Genomic DNA, 14,845 nt, shown 5'->3' with positions numbered 1-14,845 from the left:
CACATAAATTGCAACAGTCACCTGTGTAAGTGCTATAACTTACGAACGCACTTGCATAAATGTAGGTACCATGTTATAGAATGAGGGGGTAAAGCCCTTCTAAGCCCTTAAATTTAAGTGCCTTAATTCACAAGGGGCCTGATATTCAGATCCCTTTCCCCTCCCACCATGGATTTGCATAAGGCCTGACCAAGTCTCACCCTCCACCCCTGTAGGCCTCCCCGGCACTATCTTTTAAAAGTCTGGTAGCCCAGTGGGGTGTTATGGGCAGGAGCATTGCTCACTTGCTCCTGGCTGTCATGGCTGCTAGTGCAAAATGACTGCCATGACCTCTATCAGAAGTCTCAAAGAGGGGCCTGTAGGGGTGGGGTATTGGTGAGGTTTGAGGAGGGCTTTGTCAACCTTTATACATGTCCGGGGTGGGAGGGAGAAGAAAGGGAGATTCAGAGGAGTAGAGGGCACCAATCTGCATCCCTATTGCAGGTCCCAGTAGCCTCATTATGCTGAATTAGCACTGGATATTATGTGCTGGTGCCTGAAAATGGCCCAGCATTGAGTATCCAGAGCTAATTCTGACCACGGCGATCAGCATAAAAAAAAAAAAAAACAAAACCTCTGGTTGCCACAGACTGGATAATAGTAAGTTAGGTCCTTAAATTTGGCTAAGGGATAATTTAAGGACTTACAATTCAGGCTTCAAAGTGAAACATTGGCCCCCAAATTCTATTACGGGCCCCCTGCATTTACATACTACTTGCATGTACAGAATTCCAGAATGCTAGCACTTACATGGTTAATTGGCAGCAAAGCAACTAAGCGCTATTCTGATAGGGCACTCATAAATGCACAGCATGTTTCTACAAGGGTGGCGTTCACATGGATGGAGCTGCTGCTTACAGAATACAGTTAATTACTCATGTTTCTGCCTCGTTTAGGTGCCTGCAGTTACACCAGTAAATGTTAGGTATGCTGATGATATTATAGAATAATCTCTCCAGGATGTGCAACACAGTAACACGGGGATGGTCAAAGCACGCAATACAGAAGAAAAAGTAAAACGGTACCAAGGGCTTACCGCCATTGTCTGAGGATAGCATTTTACTGAGCTACGACGCAGTGCAACTTTAGTCCATGCTTGCTAGAGTTGGGATCCCCCTGTTTTTCTGATATTTGAGAGTCTAGATTTATACACCTATTTGACTCCTAACACAGGCATTTAGCACCAAAATACGACCCAAACCGGGTCAGTGAATAAAGGACCATTGTTTATTTCAACCTTGAAGGCCCTTGGTGCTGTTTCCTTTTTGCTATAGAACAGGGGTATCCAACCTTGGCCCTTGCCAGGTCGGGTTTTCCGAAGTTCCCCAATGAATATGCATAATTACAGTAACTGTTACTCATAACTTTAATTGCAAAGATTCTCTATGAAATATCTCAAATATACATAAAATCCCCTTCCCTCAATATTAACCATACACTCTTCACACATTCATACCAATCTAAGAATAGTACAATCTACTAATAATCCCTGTGTAGCTGGAATTTCGCTATCAAAATACTGTAAATATTTATCATTTTACTTTTAAAGTCCTATATTACTTTCTATGGATCTTCTATTACAAAAACAGTTCCACTTAAATCCTACTATATAGGGCATTAGTTGTGTACATGGAGTTTTAAAACCATATAGACATCCTTTTATTGCAGAAGACACGAAGGAAGGAGTGACTTCATGAAAAGGAACTCGTTGTCGGAATATGCAAGGACGTTTGAAGTAAAGAAACATATAAGCTACATATTGAGGAACTATTTTCACCCGAAAATGTGATTGAGGAAGTAATTGTAAATATCTATCAGTTTCCTCAGCAGCAGAAATTTACATGAAAGTTGTTTGGAGTATTGAAATATTGTCTACAAGTGACTTGTGCAATAACAGGATGTCTATATGGTTTAAAAACTCGATGTACACAACTAATGCCTTATATAGTAGGATTTAAGAGGAGTTGTTTTTGTAATAGAAGATCCATACAGAGTAATATAGGGCTTTAAAAGTAAAATGATAAATATTTACAGTATTTTGATAGCAAAATTCCAGCTGTATTAGTCTTAGATTTGTATGAATGTGTGAAAAGTGTATGGTTAATATTGAGGGAAGATGATTTTATGTATATTTGAGATATTTAATAAAGAATCTTTGCAATTAAAGTTGTGATCTTTGCAATTAAAGTTGTGAGTAACAGTTACTGTAATTAGGGATATTATTTGTAACTAGAGGATAGAATATAATCAGTAGATGTTTATACAATGAATATGCACGAGATCTATTTGCATACAATGGAGGATTTCATTGGGGAAATCCTGAAAACCTGACAGGATTGCAGCCCTTGAGGACTGAGGTTGGATAACCCTGCTATAGAATAAGCTCTCACCATTCTACATTAGGGTGCCAGACAGAAGCACCCATTTATAGACTTCCCTCAGCTTATTTTTCTAAGTTGACCCCTATATCTCAGCATTCGTAAGGGGGCACTCTGTTCTGATTTCTTTCCTGTATTGTTTTTATTATCTTCTTACAGGTGGAACAAGATTGTTGAGCTTGTCGAACAAAAGAAGGATCATTTGAACTCTATCCTGCAGATTCAGAACTACCTTCTGGAATGCACTGAGCTGAAGTCCCAGATCTCAGAGAAGAGAAAGGCCATGGAGTGCACACAGCACAGCAGTGGTGACCTAGGGGGAGTCCTTTCCCTTCAGCGGAAACTCTCCACCATGGAAGCCGCTCTGGTGGCAATAGAGCCTAAGCTGATCCAGCTGCAGCAGGAGGCAGAAGTACTGGCCACTGCCCACCCAGCCCAAGCCCTGGGTATTCTTATGCAGTTTGAGGAGATCAGTGAGGAGTGGGAGGCTTTGAAGAAGACCTTGCAGGGCTGTGAAGACTCGCTGACCGTGGCCACTAGGCTGCAGCAGTTCATTCAGGACCTGGATAACTTTCTCACCTGGCTGGTCAAGACCCAGACAGCTGTTGCCACAGAGGAGCTGCCCAATAACCTCCAGGAGGCTGAGAAGCTCCTAAATCAGCATGCAACCCACAAAGAGGAGATAAACCATTATGAAGAGGAGTATAATAAGATCCAGGCTCTGAGTGAGCTGCTGTCTGTGGAGGAAGCGGACATTCCCTACCTGTCCCTACAGCAGTGGCTCCAGAAACTGGAGGCAGGCTGGACCAAGCTGCTGCTCATGTGGGAGACCAGGCGGGAAGTCCTTGTGCAGTCTCACATCTTTCATCTCTTCTTGCGGGATGTCAAGCAGGCTGAGATGTGTCTGAACAACCAGGTAACCTGGCCATAGAGGCTGTTTAGTAACAGCAGGGTGGATAGAAGCATAAACGTCCCGTCTCATTTGTAGACTCGGACACATTGTAGCAGAAGTAAAACCCAGATTCTTTACTGCTGAGTTATATTACAAACTGGTCTTCCCTTTATAACTGAAGACATAGGGTAATTTTTTAGCCAGCCACCTAAGTTATGTGGGAACAATGTGGATATGTTACTTCAGTTTTAAAAGAGGAAGTGTGCACATATTTTTCCCTTTAAAAATTGCCCCATAGAAGGTATCAGCCACATTTACACCTGCTCTGAGGCACCTAATTTCAAGTTTATTTTACATGTTTATGTAAGTACTTTAAATCATGTTTAGTGATAATATTTACTGATCAGTAGATAACATCCAAAATTACAGCAGATCATTACAGACAGTGAACATTTTTCAAACCATTTCCCCCCTTTCATCAACCCTCCCATCCCTCCCCCAGCGAAACATACAAGATTAGTCATGTGGAGGTGCATGAGTCCTGGGCTCGCTGATTAAGAATTTTATGTGTGGAAGACTGTAGGGTTCCCAAAAGCGTGCCCAGATCAGTTGGAAACACACTCCCTGTGGGGTGGAGATATCCTGAATACTTAGTCTCTCCATAGCCAAAAGTGAAATCATCTGAGATCACCACAGGGTTAAGGAAGATTCAGTGGAATCCAGCCAGCAGAGGAGAATCTATTTCTTCCCCATGAGTACAGTCCGTTCTCCGAGGACAAGCAGGCTGCTTGTTCTCACGACTGGGTGACGTCCGCGGCAGCCCCCACCAACCGGAAAAAGCTTCGCGGGACGGTCGGCATGCAGGGCACGCCCACCGCGCATGCGCGGCCGTCTTCCCGCCTGTGCGCGACCGCTCCCGCCAGTTCCTTTTTTTCCGCGTCTGGAGAGAGTCGTGCTTTGCCGCTCTCTCTATTCTCAGCCGCCGGAAAGTCGATCGCGTTTACGCGAATCGTTTAAATTTTCGTTTCTTTTTTCTATTTGGTTGTACACCGCCCGGTTTTCTTTAAAAAAAAAAAAAAAAAAAAAAAACCTGAGCGTGTGGAGCACGCGCTCCCCTTTTTCCCTTGCTTCTAGTGGGGACGCCGCGTTGCGGCCTAGTGGCCGCACGGTCGTTTTTCCCCTTTTTCGAGGTGTGATTTCCGCCACCATCGACGACTTTGACTTCGCCGACGCGATTTTTCCGTCGATGTCCTCGAAGGTCCCGAGTGGATTTAAAAAGTGTGGTCGGTGCGGCCGGCCGATCTCGCAGACCGACACCCACGCTTGGTGCCTCCAGTGCCTCGGGCTGGAGCACAATCTCAAGTCGTGTCCCCTGTGTCTCGGTCTCCGGAAACGGACTCAGGTTGCGAGGCAAGTTCTACGGGACCGTCTTTTTGGAACTTGCGCCGGCCCCTCGATGTCGACCTCGACGGCATCGGTATCGACGCCCGGTCCTTCGGTACCGGTATCGATGCCCGAGACATCGGCACCGATGGCATCGACCCCAGGAGAACAGGTCCCGTCGGCCCGCCGGTCCTCCGGTGAGGGTAGAGGTGAGAGGCCGCGTGGGCAGTCGGCCCCGGTCACTCCCTCAGCCCGTGGTCCACGGGACCGAACCCTGTCTGACCCGGCTCCTCGAGACCGAGGGGGATCGTCCTCCTCCTCCTCCATACCTCCCGGCGCCGGTGACGTGCATCGCAAGAAGGATAAGAAGCGTCGTCACCGGTCGCCCTCGGTGCATCTGGACATCGGAGAGGAGGCGACGCCGAAGCGTCCACGTCGAGAGGAGAGGTCCCCGTCGGTTGTGGAGGTACCGATGCGTCAGGGTTCCGGCACCTCGGTGCCGTCTCCTGGCCCCCATCAGCTTCTGGCGCCGACACCCCTACCGGCCCCACCGCCTTTCCCGGCAGCGGGCCTGGACGAGTGCCTCAGAGCCATCCTTCCGGGGATCCTGGAAGGGCTGATGCGCCAGGCTGTGCCGGCGCCGGGGGTGCTTGCGCCCTCGGCGCCGATGTCTGTGGCGCCGGCGAGCTCTAGCCCGGCGCCGGGGCCGTCGACACCGCCGCCGCTTGCGGCGCCGGTCTCGACTGCTACGCAGGTGGAGTCCCCGTCGACGTCGATGGAGGGAGCTTCGTCCCCGCCGGCGCGGGAGTCCACCGCTCGACGACACCGAGACCTCGGTGCCTCGACGTCGAGCCGGGCCCGGTTCAGGACTCAGCTACATGAGCTTATGTCCGATACCGAGGATGAGGCCTCGTGGGGGGAAGAGGAGGACCTAGATATTTCTCCTCAGAGGAGTCTACGGGCCTTCCCTCGGACCCCACGCCTTCACCGGAGAGGAAGCTCTCACCTCCTGAGAGTCTCTCCTTTGCCTCCTTTGTGCGGGATATGTCTATCAGCATTCCCTTCCCCGTGGTCTCTGTGGAAGAGCCGAGGGCCGAGATGCTCGAGGTCCTCGACTATCCATCACCACCTAGAGAGTCCTCCACGGTACCGCTGCACAATGTCCTCAAGGAGACACTGCTTCGGAACTGGGTGCGACCGTTAACTAACCCCACCATTCCCAAGAAAGCAGAGTCCCAGTACAGGATCCACTCTGACCCAGAGTTAATGCGGCCCCAACTGCCCCATGACTCGGCGGTCGTGGATTCTGCTCTCAAGAGGGCACGGAGTTCGAGGGATACCGCCTCGGCGCCCCCGGGGCGGGAGTCTCGCACTCTGGACTCGTTGGGAGGAAGGCCTACCAATCCTCCATGCTCGTGACCCGCATCCAGTCATACCTGCTCTATATGAGCATCCACATGCGGACCAATGTGCAGCAACTGGCGGACCCTGGTCGATAAGCTCCCGCCGGAGCAGTCCAGGCCTTATCAGGAGGTGGTCAGGCAGCTGAAGGCGTGCAGAAAGTTCCTGTCCAGGGGTATCTATGACACCTGTGACATGGCTTCTCGTGCTGCTGCCCAAGGTATAGTGATGCGCAGGCTCTCATGGCTGCGTGCCTCTGACCTGGACAACCGCACCCAGCAGAGACTGGCCGACGTCCCTTGCCGGGGGATAATATTTTTGGTGAGAAGGTCGAGCAGCTGGTGGACCAACTGCATCAGCGGGAAACCGCCCTCGACAAGCTCTCCCACCGGGCGCCTTCAGCATCCACCTCAGCAGGTGGACGTTTTTCCCGGGCCCGGCAGGCTGCACCCTATTCTTTTGCAAAGCGTAGGTACAACCAGCCGGCCCGAAGGCCTCGTCAGGCACAGGGACAGACCCAGCGCGCTCGTTCTCGTCAACAGCGTGCGCCTAAGCAGCCCCCTGCGCCTCCACAGCAAAAGCCGGGGACGGGCTTTGACTGGATCCACGGGAACATAGCCGCCCTCAAAGTGTCCGTACCGGACGATCTGCCGGTCGGGGGGAGGTTAAAATTTTTTCACCAAAGGTGGCCTCTCATAACCTCCGACCAGTGGGTTCTCCAAATAGTGCGGTGCGGATACGCCCTGAATTTGGCCTCCCTGCCACCAAATTGTCCTCCGGGAGCTCAATCTTTCAGCTCCCATCACAAGCAGGTACTTGCAGAGGAACTCTCCGCCCTTCTCAGCGCCAATGCGGTCGAGCCCGTACCACCCGGGCAGGAAGGGCAGGGATTCTATTCCAGGTACTTCCTTGTGGAAAAGAAAACAGGGGGGATGCGTCCCATCCTAGACCTGAGAGGCCTGAACAAATTCCTGGTCAAAGAAAAGTTCAGGATGCTTTCCTTGGGCACCCTTCTGCCAATGATTCAGAAAAACGATTGGCTATGTTCCCTGGATTTAAAGGACGCATACACTCACATCCTGATACTGCCAGCTCACAGACAGTATCTCAGATTCCGCCTGGGCGCACGGCACTTTCAGTATTGTGTGCTGCCCTTTGGGCTCGCCTCTGCCCCACGAGTGTTTACAAAGTGCCTCATGGTGGTAGCGGCCTACCTACGCAAGCTGGGAGTGCACGTGTTCCCATATCTCGACGATTGGCTGGTCAAGAACACCTCGGAGGCGGGAGCCCTCCGGTCTATGCAGTGCACTACTCGACTTCTGGAGCTGCTGGGGTTTGTGATAAATTACCCAAAGTCCCATCTCCAGCCAACACAGTCTCTGGAATTCATAGGAGCTCTGCTGAATGCCCAGACGGCTCAGGCCTACCTTCCCGAAGCGAGGGCCACCAATCTCCTGGCCCTGGCCTCGCAGACCAGAGCGTCTCAGCAGGTCACAGCTCGGCAGATGTTGAGACTTCTGGGTCATATGGCCTCCACAGTTCATGTGACTCCCATGGCTCGTCTTCACATGAGATCTGCTCAATGGACCCTAGCTTCCCAGTGGTTCCAAGCCACCGGGAATCTAGAAGATGTCATCCGCCTCTCCACCAGTTGCCGCACTTCACTGCTCTGGTGGACCATTCGGACCAATTTGACCCTGGGACATCCATTCCAAATTCCGCAGCCCACGAAAGTGCTGACGACGGATGCATCTCGCCTGGGGTGGGGAGCTCATGTCGATGGGCTTCACACCCAGGGTCTGTGGTCCCTCCAGGAAAAGGATCTGCAGATCAACCTCCTGGAGCTCCGAGCGATCTGGAACGCACTGAAGGCTTTCAGAGATCGGCTGTCCTACCAAATTATCCAAATTCGGACAGACAATCAGGTTGCAATGTATTACGTCAACATGCAGGGGGGCACCGGATCTCGCCCCCTGTGTCAGGAAGCCGTCGGGATGTGGCGTTGGGCGTGCCGGTTTCGGCATGCTTCTCCAAGCCACGTACCTGGCAGGCGTAAACAACAGTCTGGCCGACAGACTGAGCAGAGTCATGCAACCGCACGAGTGGTCGCTCCATTCCAGAGTGGTACGCAAGATCTTCCGAGAGTGGGGCACCCCCTCGGTGGACCTTTTCGCCTCTCGGACCAACCACAAGCTGCCTCTGTTCTGTTCCAGACTTCAGACACACGGCAGGCTAGCGTCAGATGCCTTTCTCCTTCATTGGGGGACCGGCCTCCTGTATGCTTATCCTCCCATACCTTTGGTGGGGAAGACCTTACTGAAGCTCAAGCAAGACCGCGGCACCATGATTCTGATCGCGCCCTTTGGCCTCGTCAGATCTGGTTTCCTCTTCTTCTGGAGTTGTCCTCCGAAGAACCGTGGAGATTGGAGTGTTTTCCGACTCTCATCTCGCAGAACGACGGAGCGTTGCTGCACCCCAACCTTCAATCCCTGGCTCTCACGGCCTGGATGTTGAGGGCGTAGACTTCGCTGCGTTGGGTCTGTCTGAGGGTGTCTCCCGTGTCTTGCTTGCCTCTAGGAAGGATTCCACTAAAAAGAGTTACTTTTCAAGTGGAGGAGGTTTGTCGTTTGGTGTGAGAGCAAGGCCCTAGAACCTCGTTCTTGTCCTGCACAGAACCTGCTTGAATACCTTCTGCACTTATCAGAGTCTGGTCTCAAGACCAACTCAGTAAGGAATCACCTTAGTGCGATTAGTGCTTACCATTATCGTGTGGAAGGTAAAGCCATCTCTGGAGAGCCCTTAGTAGTTCGATTCATGAGAGGCTTGCTCTTGTCAAAGCCCCCTATCAAGCCTCCCACAGTGTCATGGGATCTCAACGTCGTCCTCACCCAGCTGATGAAACCTCCTTTTGAGCCACTGAATACCTGCCATCTGAAGTACTTGACCTGGAAGGTCATGTTCTTGGTGGCAGTTACTTCAGCTCGTAGGGTCAGTGAGCTTCAAGCCCTAGTAGCTCACGCTCCATATACCAAATTTCATCATAACAGAGTAGTGCTCCGCACCCACCCAAAGTTCCTGCCGAAGGTGGTGTCGGAGTTCCATCTTAACCAGTCAATTGTCTTGCCAACATTCTTCCCCAGGCCGCATACCCGCCCTGCTGAACGTCAGTTGCACACTTTGGACTGCAAGAGAGCATTGGCCTTCTACTTGGAGCGGACACAGCCCCACAGACAGTCCGCCCAATTGTTTATTTCTTTCGACCCTAACAGGCTAGGGGTCGCTGTCGGGAAACGCACCATCTCCAATTGGCTAGCAGATTGCATTTCCTTCACTTACGCCCAGGCTGGGCTGGCTCTTGAGGGTCATGTCACGGCTCATAGTGTTAGAGCCATGGCAGCGTCGGTGGCCCACTTGAAGTCAGCCACTATTGAAGAGATTTGCAAGGCTGCGACGTGGTCATCTGTCCACACATTCACCTCACATTACTGCCTCCAGCAGGATACCCGACGCGACAGTCGGTTCGGGCAGTCGGTGCTGCAGAATCTGTTTGGGGTGTAAATCCAACTCCACCCTCCAGGACCCGAATTTATTCTGGTCAGGCTGCACTCTCAGTTAGTTGTTCTTCGTAGGTCAATTTTCTGTTGTACCCTCGCCGTTGCGAGGTTCAATTGACCTGGGTTCTTGTTTTGAGTGAGCCTGAGAGCTAGGGATACCCCAGTCGTGAGAACAAGCAGCCTGCTTGTCCTCGGAGAAAGTGAATGATACATACCTGTAGCAGGTGTTCTCCGAGGACAGCAGGCTGATTGTTCTCACCTACCCTCCCTCCTCCCCTTTGGAGTTGTGTGTTTCATCTTTTTTGCTAGTCATTCAACTGGCGGGAGCGGTCGCGCACGGGCGGGAAGACGGCCGCGCATGCGCGGTGGGCATGCCCTGCGTGCCAACCGTCCCGCGAAGCTTTTTCCGGTTGGTGGGGGCTGCCGCGGACGTCACCCAGTCGTGAGAACAATCAGCCTGCTGTCCTCGGAGAACACCTGCTACAGGTATGTATCATTCACTTTTCAAGAGGTCGGCTGAACAGATAATTGGCGTGTCTATTGGGTAGATATGTGCTGAAACACTTGCGACCAAAAGAGGACTACTTTCGGACAGTTCCAAAACATGTGGCTTACAGTTGCCAGAGGAGTTCAGCATTTGGTACTTAGATTGGTGGGGCAAAGTGCAGCCTTATAAGCTTGAGCTGGTGCCACGTATAAGCACAAGATAAATTTATATTGTAATTTCCACAATTGGGTGTTCTTAGCCATGATTGAGTGTGCAGGAGACAGTCTTGCACTTGCGCTGCCGTAACCCCAATCGCTAGGTCCTTGGAACACCAGGTCGCCAATAAGGTGTAGTCAGTGTTCTCTGTTGTGTCCTTTAAGAACCTATGGTGGAACTTCAGTGGTACAAGGTTTTGGGAGCCCAGTGTGAGTGCTTTGTTCAGTGTATCTTGGACATCTTCACAAAGGTTCTCCCATCCTAAACTTCTCACATAATGTTTCTACTGTAAATATGCAAAAAAAAAAAATCAGTCTTTGGTATGGTAAATGCAGTTTGTGATGATTGCAGCTGTCCATCATCTATTTGCAGTTGATAATAGGTAACACAGGCCGTGAGAACGCCAACGCATGAACAATGGGGAGTCTTTGCCTGGGGTGAAATCTGGGTTCTGGTGGATGGAAATGTATGGTGTGACTGCTGCTGAAAAGTGATGTCTTTTGCAGAGCCACCTACAAGTGGCTCAAGCAGAATGAAGGGGATTTTGCCTCAGAGTCTTTAGGGTGCGCTGTGGGATTGTATGTAATTGCAAGCTGAAGTGGTCAGGTCCTAAGGATTCCAAGGAAGTGGCTGAGAAATAGTTATTCTCTCTGTACCAGTCATTAGAGCAGGCGATTGTCAGGTACCTAATGTTCAGTAAGCCCAGACCTCCATGTGACCTCGGCTTCTGCAGGACAGAGATCAAGAATCTGGCCTACCTACTCCTCCAAAGATAGCACTGTTAAAGCTCTATGGAGTGTTCACTCATCTCTGACTTTTAAAAACAGAGGCAATATCTGAAAAAAGCTAGATGAGCATCATATTGAATAGATGTATTCGACCTATGAGGGTCAAAGGGTAGGCAGCCCAGAGCTGTGACAGAGCGAATCATGCCCTGCAGAAGAGGGTTAACGTTACAGGCATATAAGTGGGATAAGTCAGGTGGGATACATACTCCTGGATGGGATACGTACTTCTAGATATATAGGGGTCCATTCGACCAACTCAGAGGGAAGCTACTCTTCCAGTAGTCATCCTTATCAAAGGATATAGGCAGCGTCTATGACTTCTGGAGATTGAGCTTGCCCATATTGCTGTATTATCTACAGCAGAGCCGGCAACGACCAATGAGGATCTGTTAGGTCACAGCAGATCATCTGCATAAGCCAACAATTTTACAGAGGCAGTCTCCAATCTGACACCAGACACTGCTTGCGCTCCTCTCAACATACCAACAGAGGTCAAGCGAGAGTGGATACATTGGCGAGTTCCATGACCCGAGAGAAAAACAGGGTGCCAACTCTGTTTACTAAAATGGAGGCCTTGGGTCAGCATAGAGAGAGCCTATACCATGTGTTTAAACCTCCAGGTTCTGATATAGTGCAAAGTGTCGAACAAGAAGGACCACTGAAACTGGTCAAATGCCTGCTCTGCATCTAAACTGGCCACCATCATCAGGACCTTAAATATGGAACTATGGGACATGGCTGTCAACAGCCTTCCTCACATTATGCACTGAGTGGTGGCCCTGCACGAAGCCTACTTGATCATCCGCGATTAGCGTAGAAAGCCTCGTAGCCAGCAGTCTGCTAGTATGCGCGAGAGATCTTCACATCTACAGTTATCGATGATTGGGACTGTAGTCCTCTGGGGTAGTACAATGTCACCCCGGTTTGGGATCACGCTAATGAGTGCGGCATTCCTTCAAGGGGGGAGAGGGGGGAAATGTTTAGATGTTACCACCCGTAGTTCAAATAATCTAACATGGCCCAACAAGTTGTGCTTGCAGTAATTTATAAAATTCTCCTGTGAACACATCTGGGCCTGGAGCCCAGCAATATTTAATGCTCGGATTGCCCCTTGTATCTCCTTCGCTGGCCAACGGTTCATTCACTGTGATACAAGCTCTGGGGTCAAAGTGGGCATGGCCTGAAGCCTTAAGTAAATCCAGTGCGCTGGAGGTTCCCACAGGAGATGGCGGCCCAGCTGCATATAAGGATTTAAAGTGGCCGAGAAAACGTTTGTGCAATTTCTTGCAAATTAGTGGTGGTGCCCCCCATCCACTTTCTTTATACTAGGGGTATAGCGAGACTTGTTCCAGGTCTTTGTCAATTTAGCTAGAAGTTTTCCCGATGTATTGCCTTTTAAAAAATAGGCATGTTTCTTATATAAAAGCATTTTGTAGTGTGCTCATGTAACATTCCATTTAGGGCTGGCCCATGTTGCTGTCATGGTCTCAAATAAAGTATGAGAGCTGGCATATTGGTTGCCTAAGTGTACAAAGTTTATGTTCCAAATCAACAATGCCTTTCGTGAAGCGTTGTTACGAGCACTAACATAAGCTATTACATTCTCTCGCAGAACTGCCTTGGCAGCTGGCCCAAAGAAGCATGGGATCATTGATACGCTGCTTATTGTGAGAGGCGTAAGCCTCCTAGTTATTAATTAGATAGACTAAAAGTCCTCTGTCTGGAAAAGGTAGGATGGGAAACCGCAAACCCGACGATGCTCCTAAAATAAGGCTCCTCATCAATGTCTACCCACACTGGTGCATTATCTGAAATTTCCTCAGGATCTATGGTTGCTGAGGAGATGTGAGAGAGAAGCGCAAATCTACTAGGACATATCCTAAGTGCGATAGTAGTTTATGAGCCCTTGAGGTGTGGGTGTAGTCCCGCTCATCCGGGTGGAGCACTCACCATGCATCAATAAGATCTAAGACTGTGCAAAAGCTAGCCAAACGCACTGTCTAAAGTGCTTGAGTGCCCTGACCTGGTAGCCGAGTGGTTCCGTGAATGCATCATAGACAAGATTCATATCTCCTTCAATTACTAAGGGATATTCCGTGAGGGAGTGACACTTCTCTAGAAGACGAGGGAAAAAGGATTTTTCCTGTTCCACTGGACCATACACTGAAAGGACAATAAATTCCTCCCCCTTTGCATTGGAATAAATTCCTTCCCCTTTGCATTGGATTGTACTGCTAAGTACCAAACCTCTGAATCAGGAAATAGCAGTTTGGAGTGACAAGCTAGTGTTTTGCGAGCAAATTGCCACTCCTGCATGTCGGCCAGTTGAGGGGGAACAGTAAACACTACCCCCCAACAAGTGCGTAGTTTTGCATGCTGTGCCTGCGAGAGGTGAGTCTACTGAAGGCAGACTATGTCGGCACGCTGGCTCTGTAGTGCTTGGAGGATTTTTGCACATTTGATGGGGGAAGTAATCCCCCTACAATTCCAAGAGAGAAGGCGTGTATATTTACAGGGAGTTATTTTAAGGAGAGTTTGAAGAGAAGTGACATAAAATGTTGATACAACAAACAACACATCACCCTGGGGCGCCCAGCCCTCACCCCAGAGTCCAACCGTTCTCTCACAACATACACGGTCCAGTCCTCCTCCCCACCTGCACATACAGCAACCAGCCAACTCCAACACCACACCCACAAAGTACTCCCAACGTTTCTTCAGTTCACCCCACTTCCAATTAATGCCAAAGCCCACCCACCCTCCACATACCTAGTACTCTCCCTCCAATCCACCCCTCCATCCCCCCCCCCCACCTTCCAATTCTTTTCTGACCCCACTGTCCCTGTGAAACCAATTAATCTGCGCGCAAATACATGTGGCCTAGCACTGAGAGGCATGCCATTGCAGCAGGATCCGTGCCCCTTCTATTCAAACTGACTATCATTCGAACACTAAAGTTGATGCTAACCATTCTAAAGAGGAAACAATCGAACAATACACAAAAAACCAAAAGTTGTAGTGAGCTACTTATCATAAAGTCTGTAGGTTAAGGTTAAGCGAATTTGCAACCTAAAGCTATCAGGTTGTCTCTGTCGGCTGGGCGGCAAGTTGATTTACACAGTCTTGTGCCGTTTCAGAAGTATCATAGATATGACACTTGCCCTGAACATGGATCTTCAGAGTGGCTGGGTAGAGCAGCATGAATTTGTAGCGCCTCTCATACAGCAGGAACAAAGTGAGGCAAATCTCTGACAGCGTGCCTGTACAGCGCTCGAGTAATCCTGATAAATTTATATGGGCTCACCCCGGAATTGTAGACTGTCCTCGCTTTTGCCGAAAACCTCTCAAGGTCTCAGTCTTATGGATGTCGCTATGCACCTTGATTAGTACAGCACGCAGTTTCCCGCTGCCATCATGCTAGCGGCCCAGAGCAGTACCGTACTGTCAGACATAGAGAATTCTTCTTTAATCCAGGGTTCCAGCTCTGTGGAGAGCGTCCACTCCAGTACATTCTCAGGGATTCCTATGATCCATAAGTTATTACGGCGGGACCGATTTTTAAGGTCTTCTAGTTTCTCAGTATGTTCCTGTAGTTTGCGTTCCAGTGTGGGAAGTGCAGTGCTTGTACCTGTGGCAGCGTCTTCGTCTGGATACCCAGTGCTCTAGTTCACCCGCTTGCCGGGTGGTATCGTTTAATAGTGCCTCCA

At 49.9% G+C, this 14,845-nt stretch overlaps 1 protein-coding gene across 1 annotated transcript in view; it reads left to right on the top strand.

Annotated features, from left to right (window-relative positions):
• The window catches only part of SPTBN4 (spectrin beta, non-erythrocytic 4), a 373,692-nt gene that overhangs the window by 74,106 nt on the left and 284,741 nt on the right, over positions 1 to 14,845 (top strand). Inside the window, 1 exon segment of the mRNA XM_030219988.1 lies at positions 2,577 to 3,333. Within this exon segment, the coding sequence (XP_030075848.1) occupies positions 2,577 to 3,333 (757 nt within the window).

The sequence above is a fragment of the Microcaecilia unicolor genome, chromosome 11 (genome assembly GCF_901765095.1).
Source record: "Microcaecilia unicolor chromosome 11, aMicUni1.1, whole genome shotgun sequence".
NCBI classification, from domain to species: domain Eukaryota; kingdom Metazoa; phylum Chordata; class Amphibia; order Gymnophiona; family Siphonopidae; genus Microcaecilia; species Microcaecilia unicolor.
Note: the sequence above shows the minus strand (reverse complement) of the source record. Positions and strands in the feature narration are given on the sequence as shown.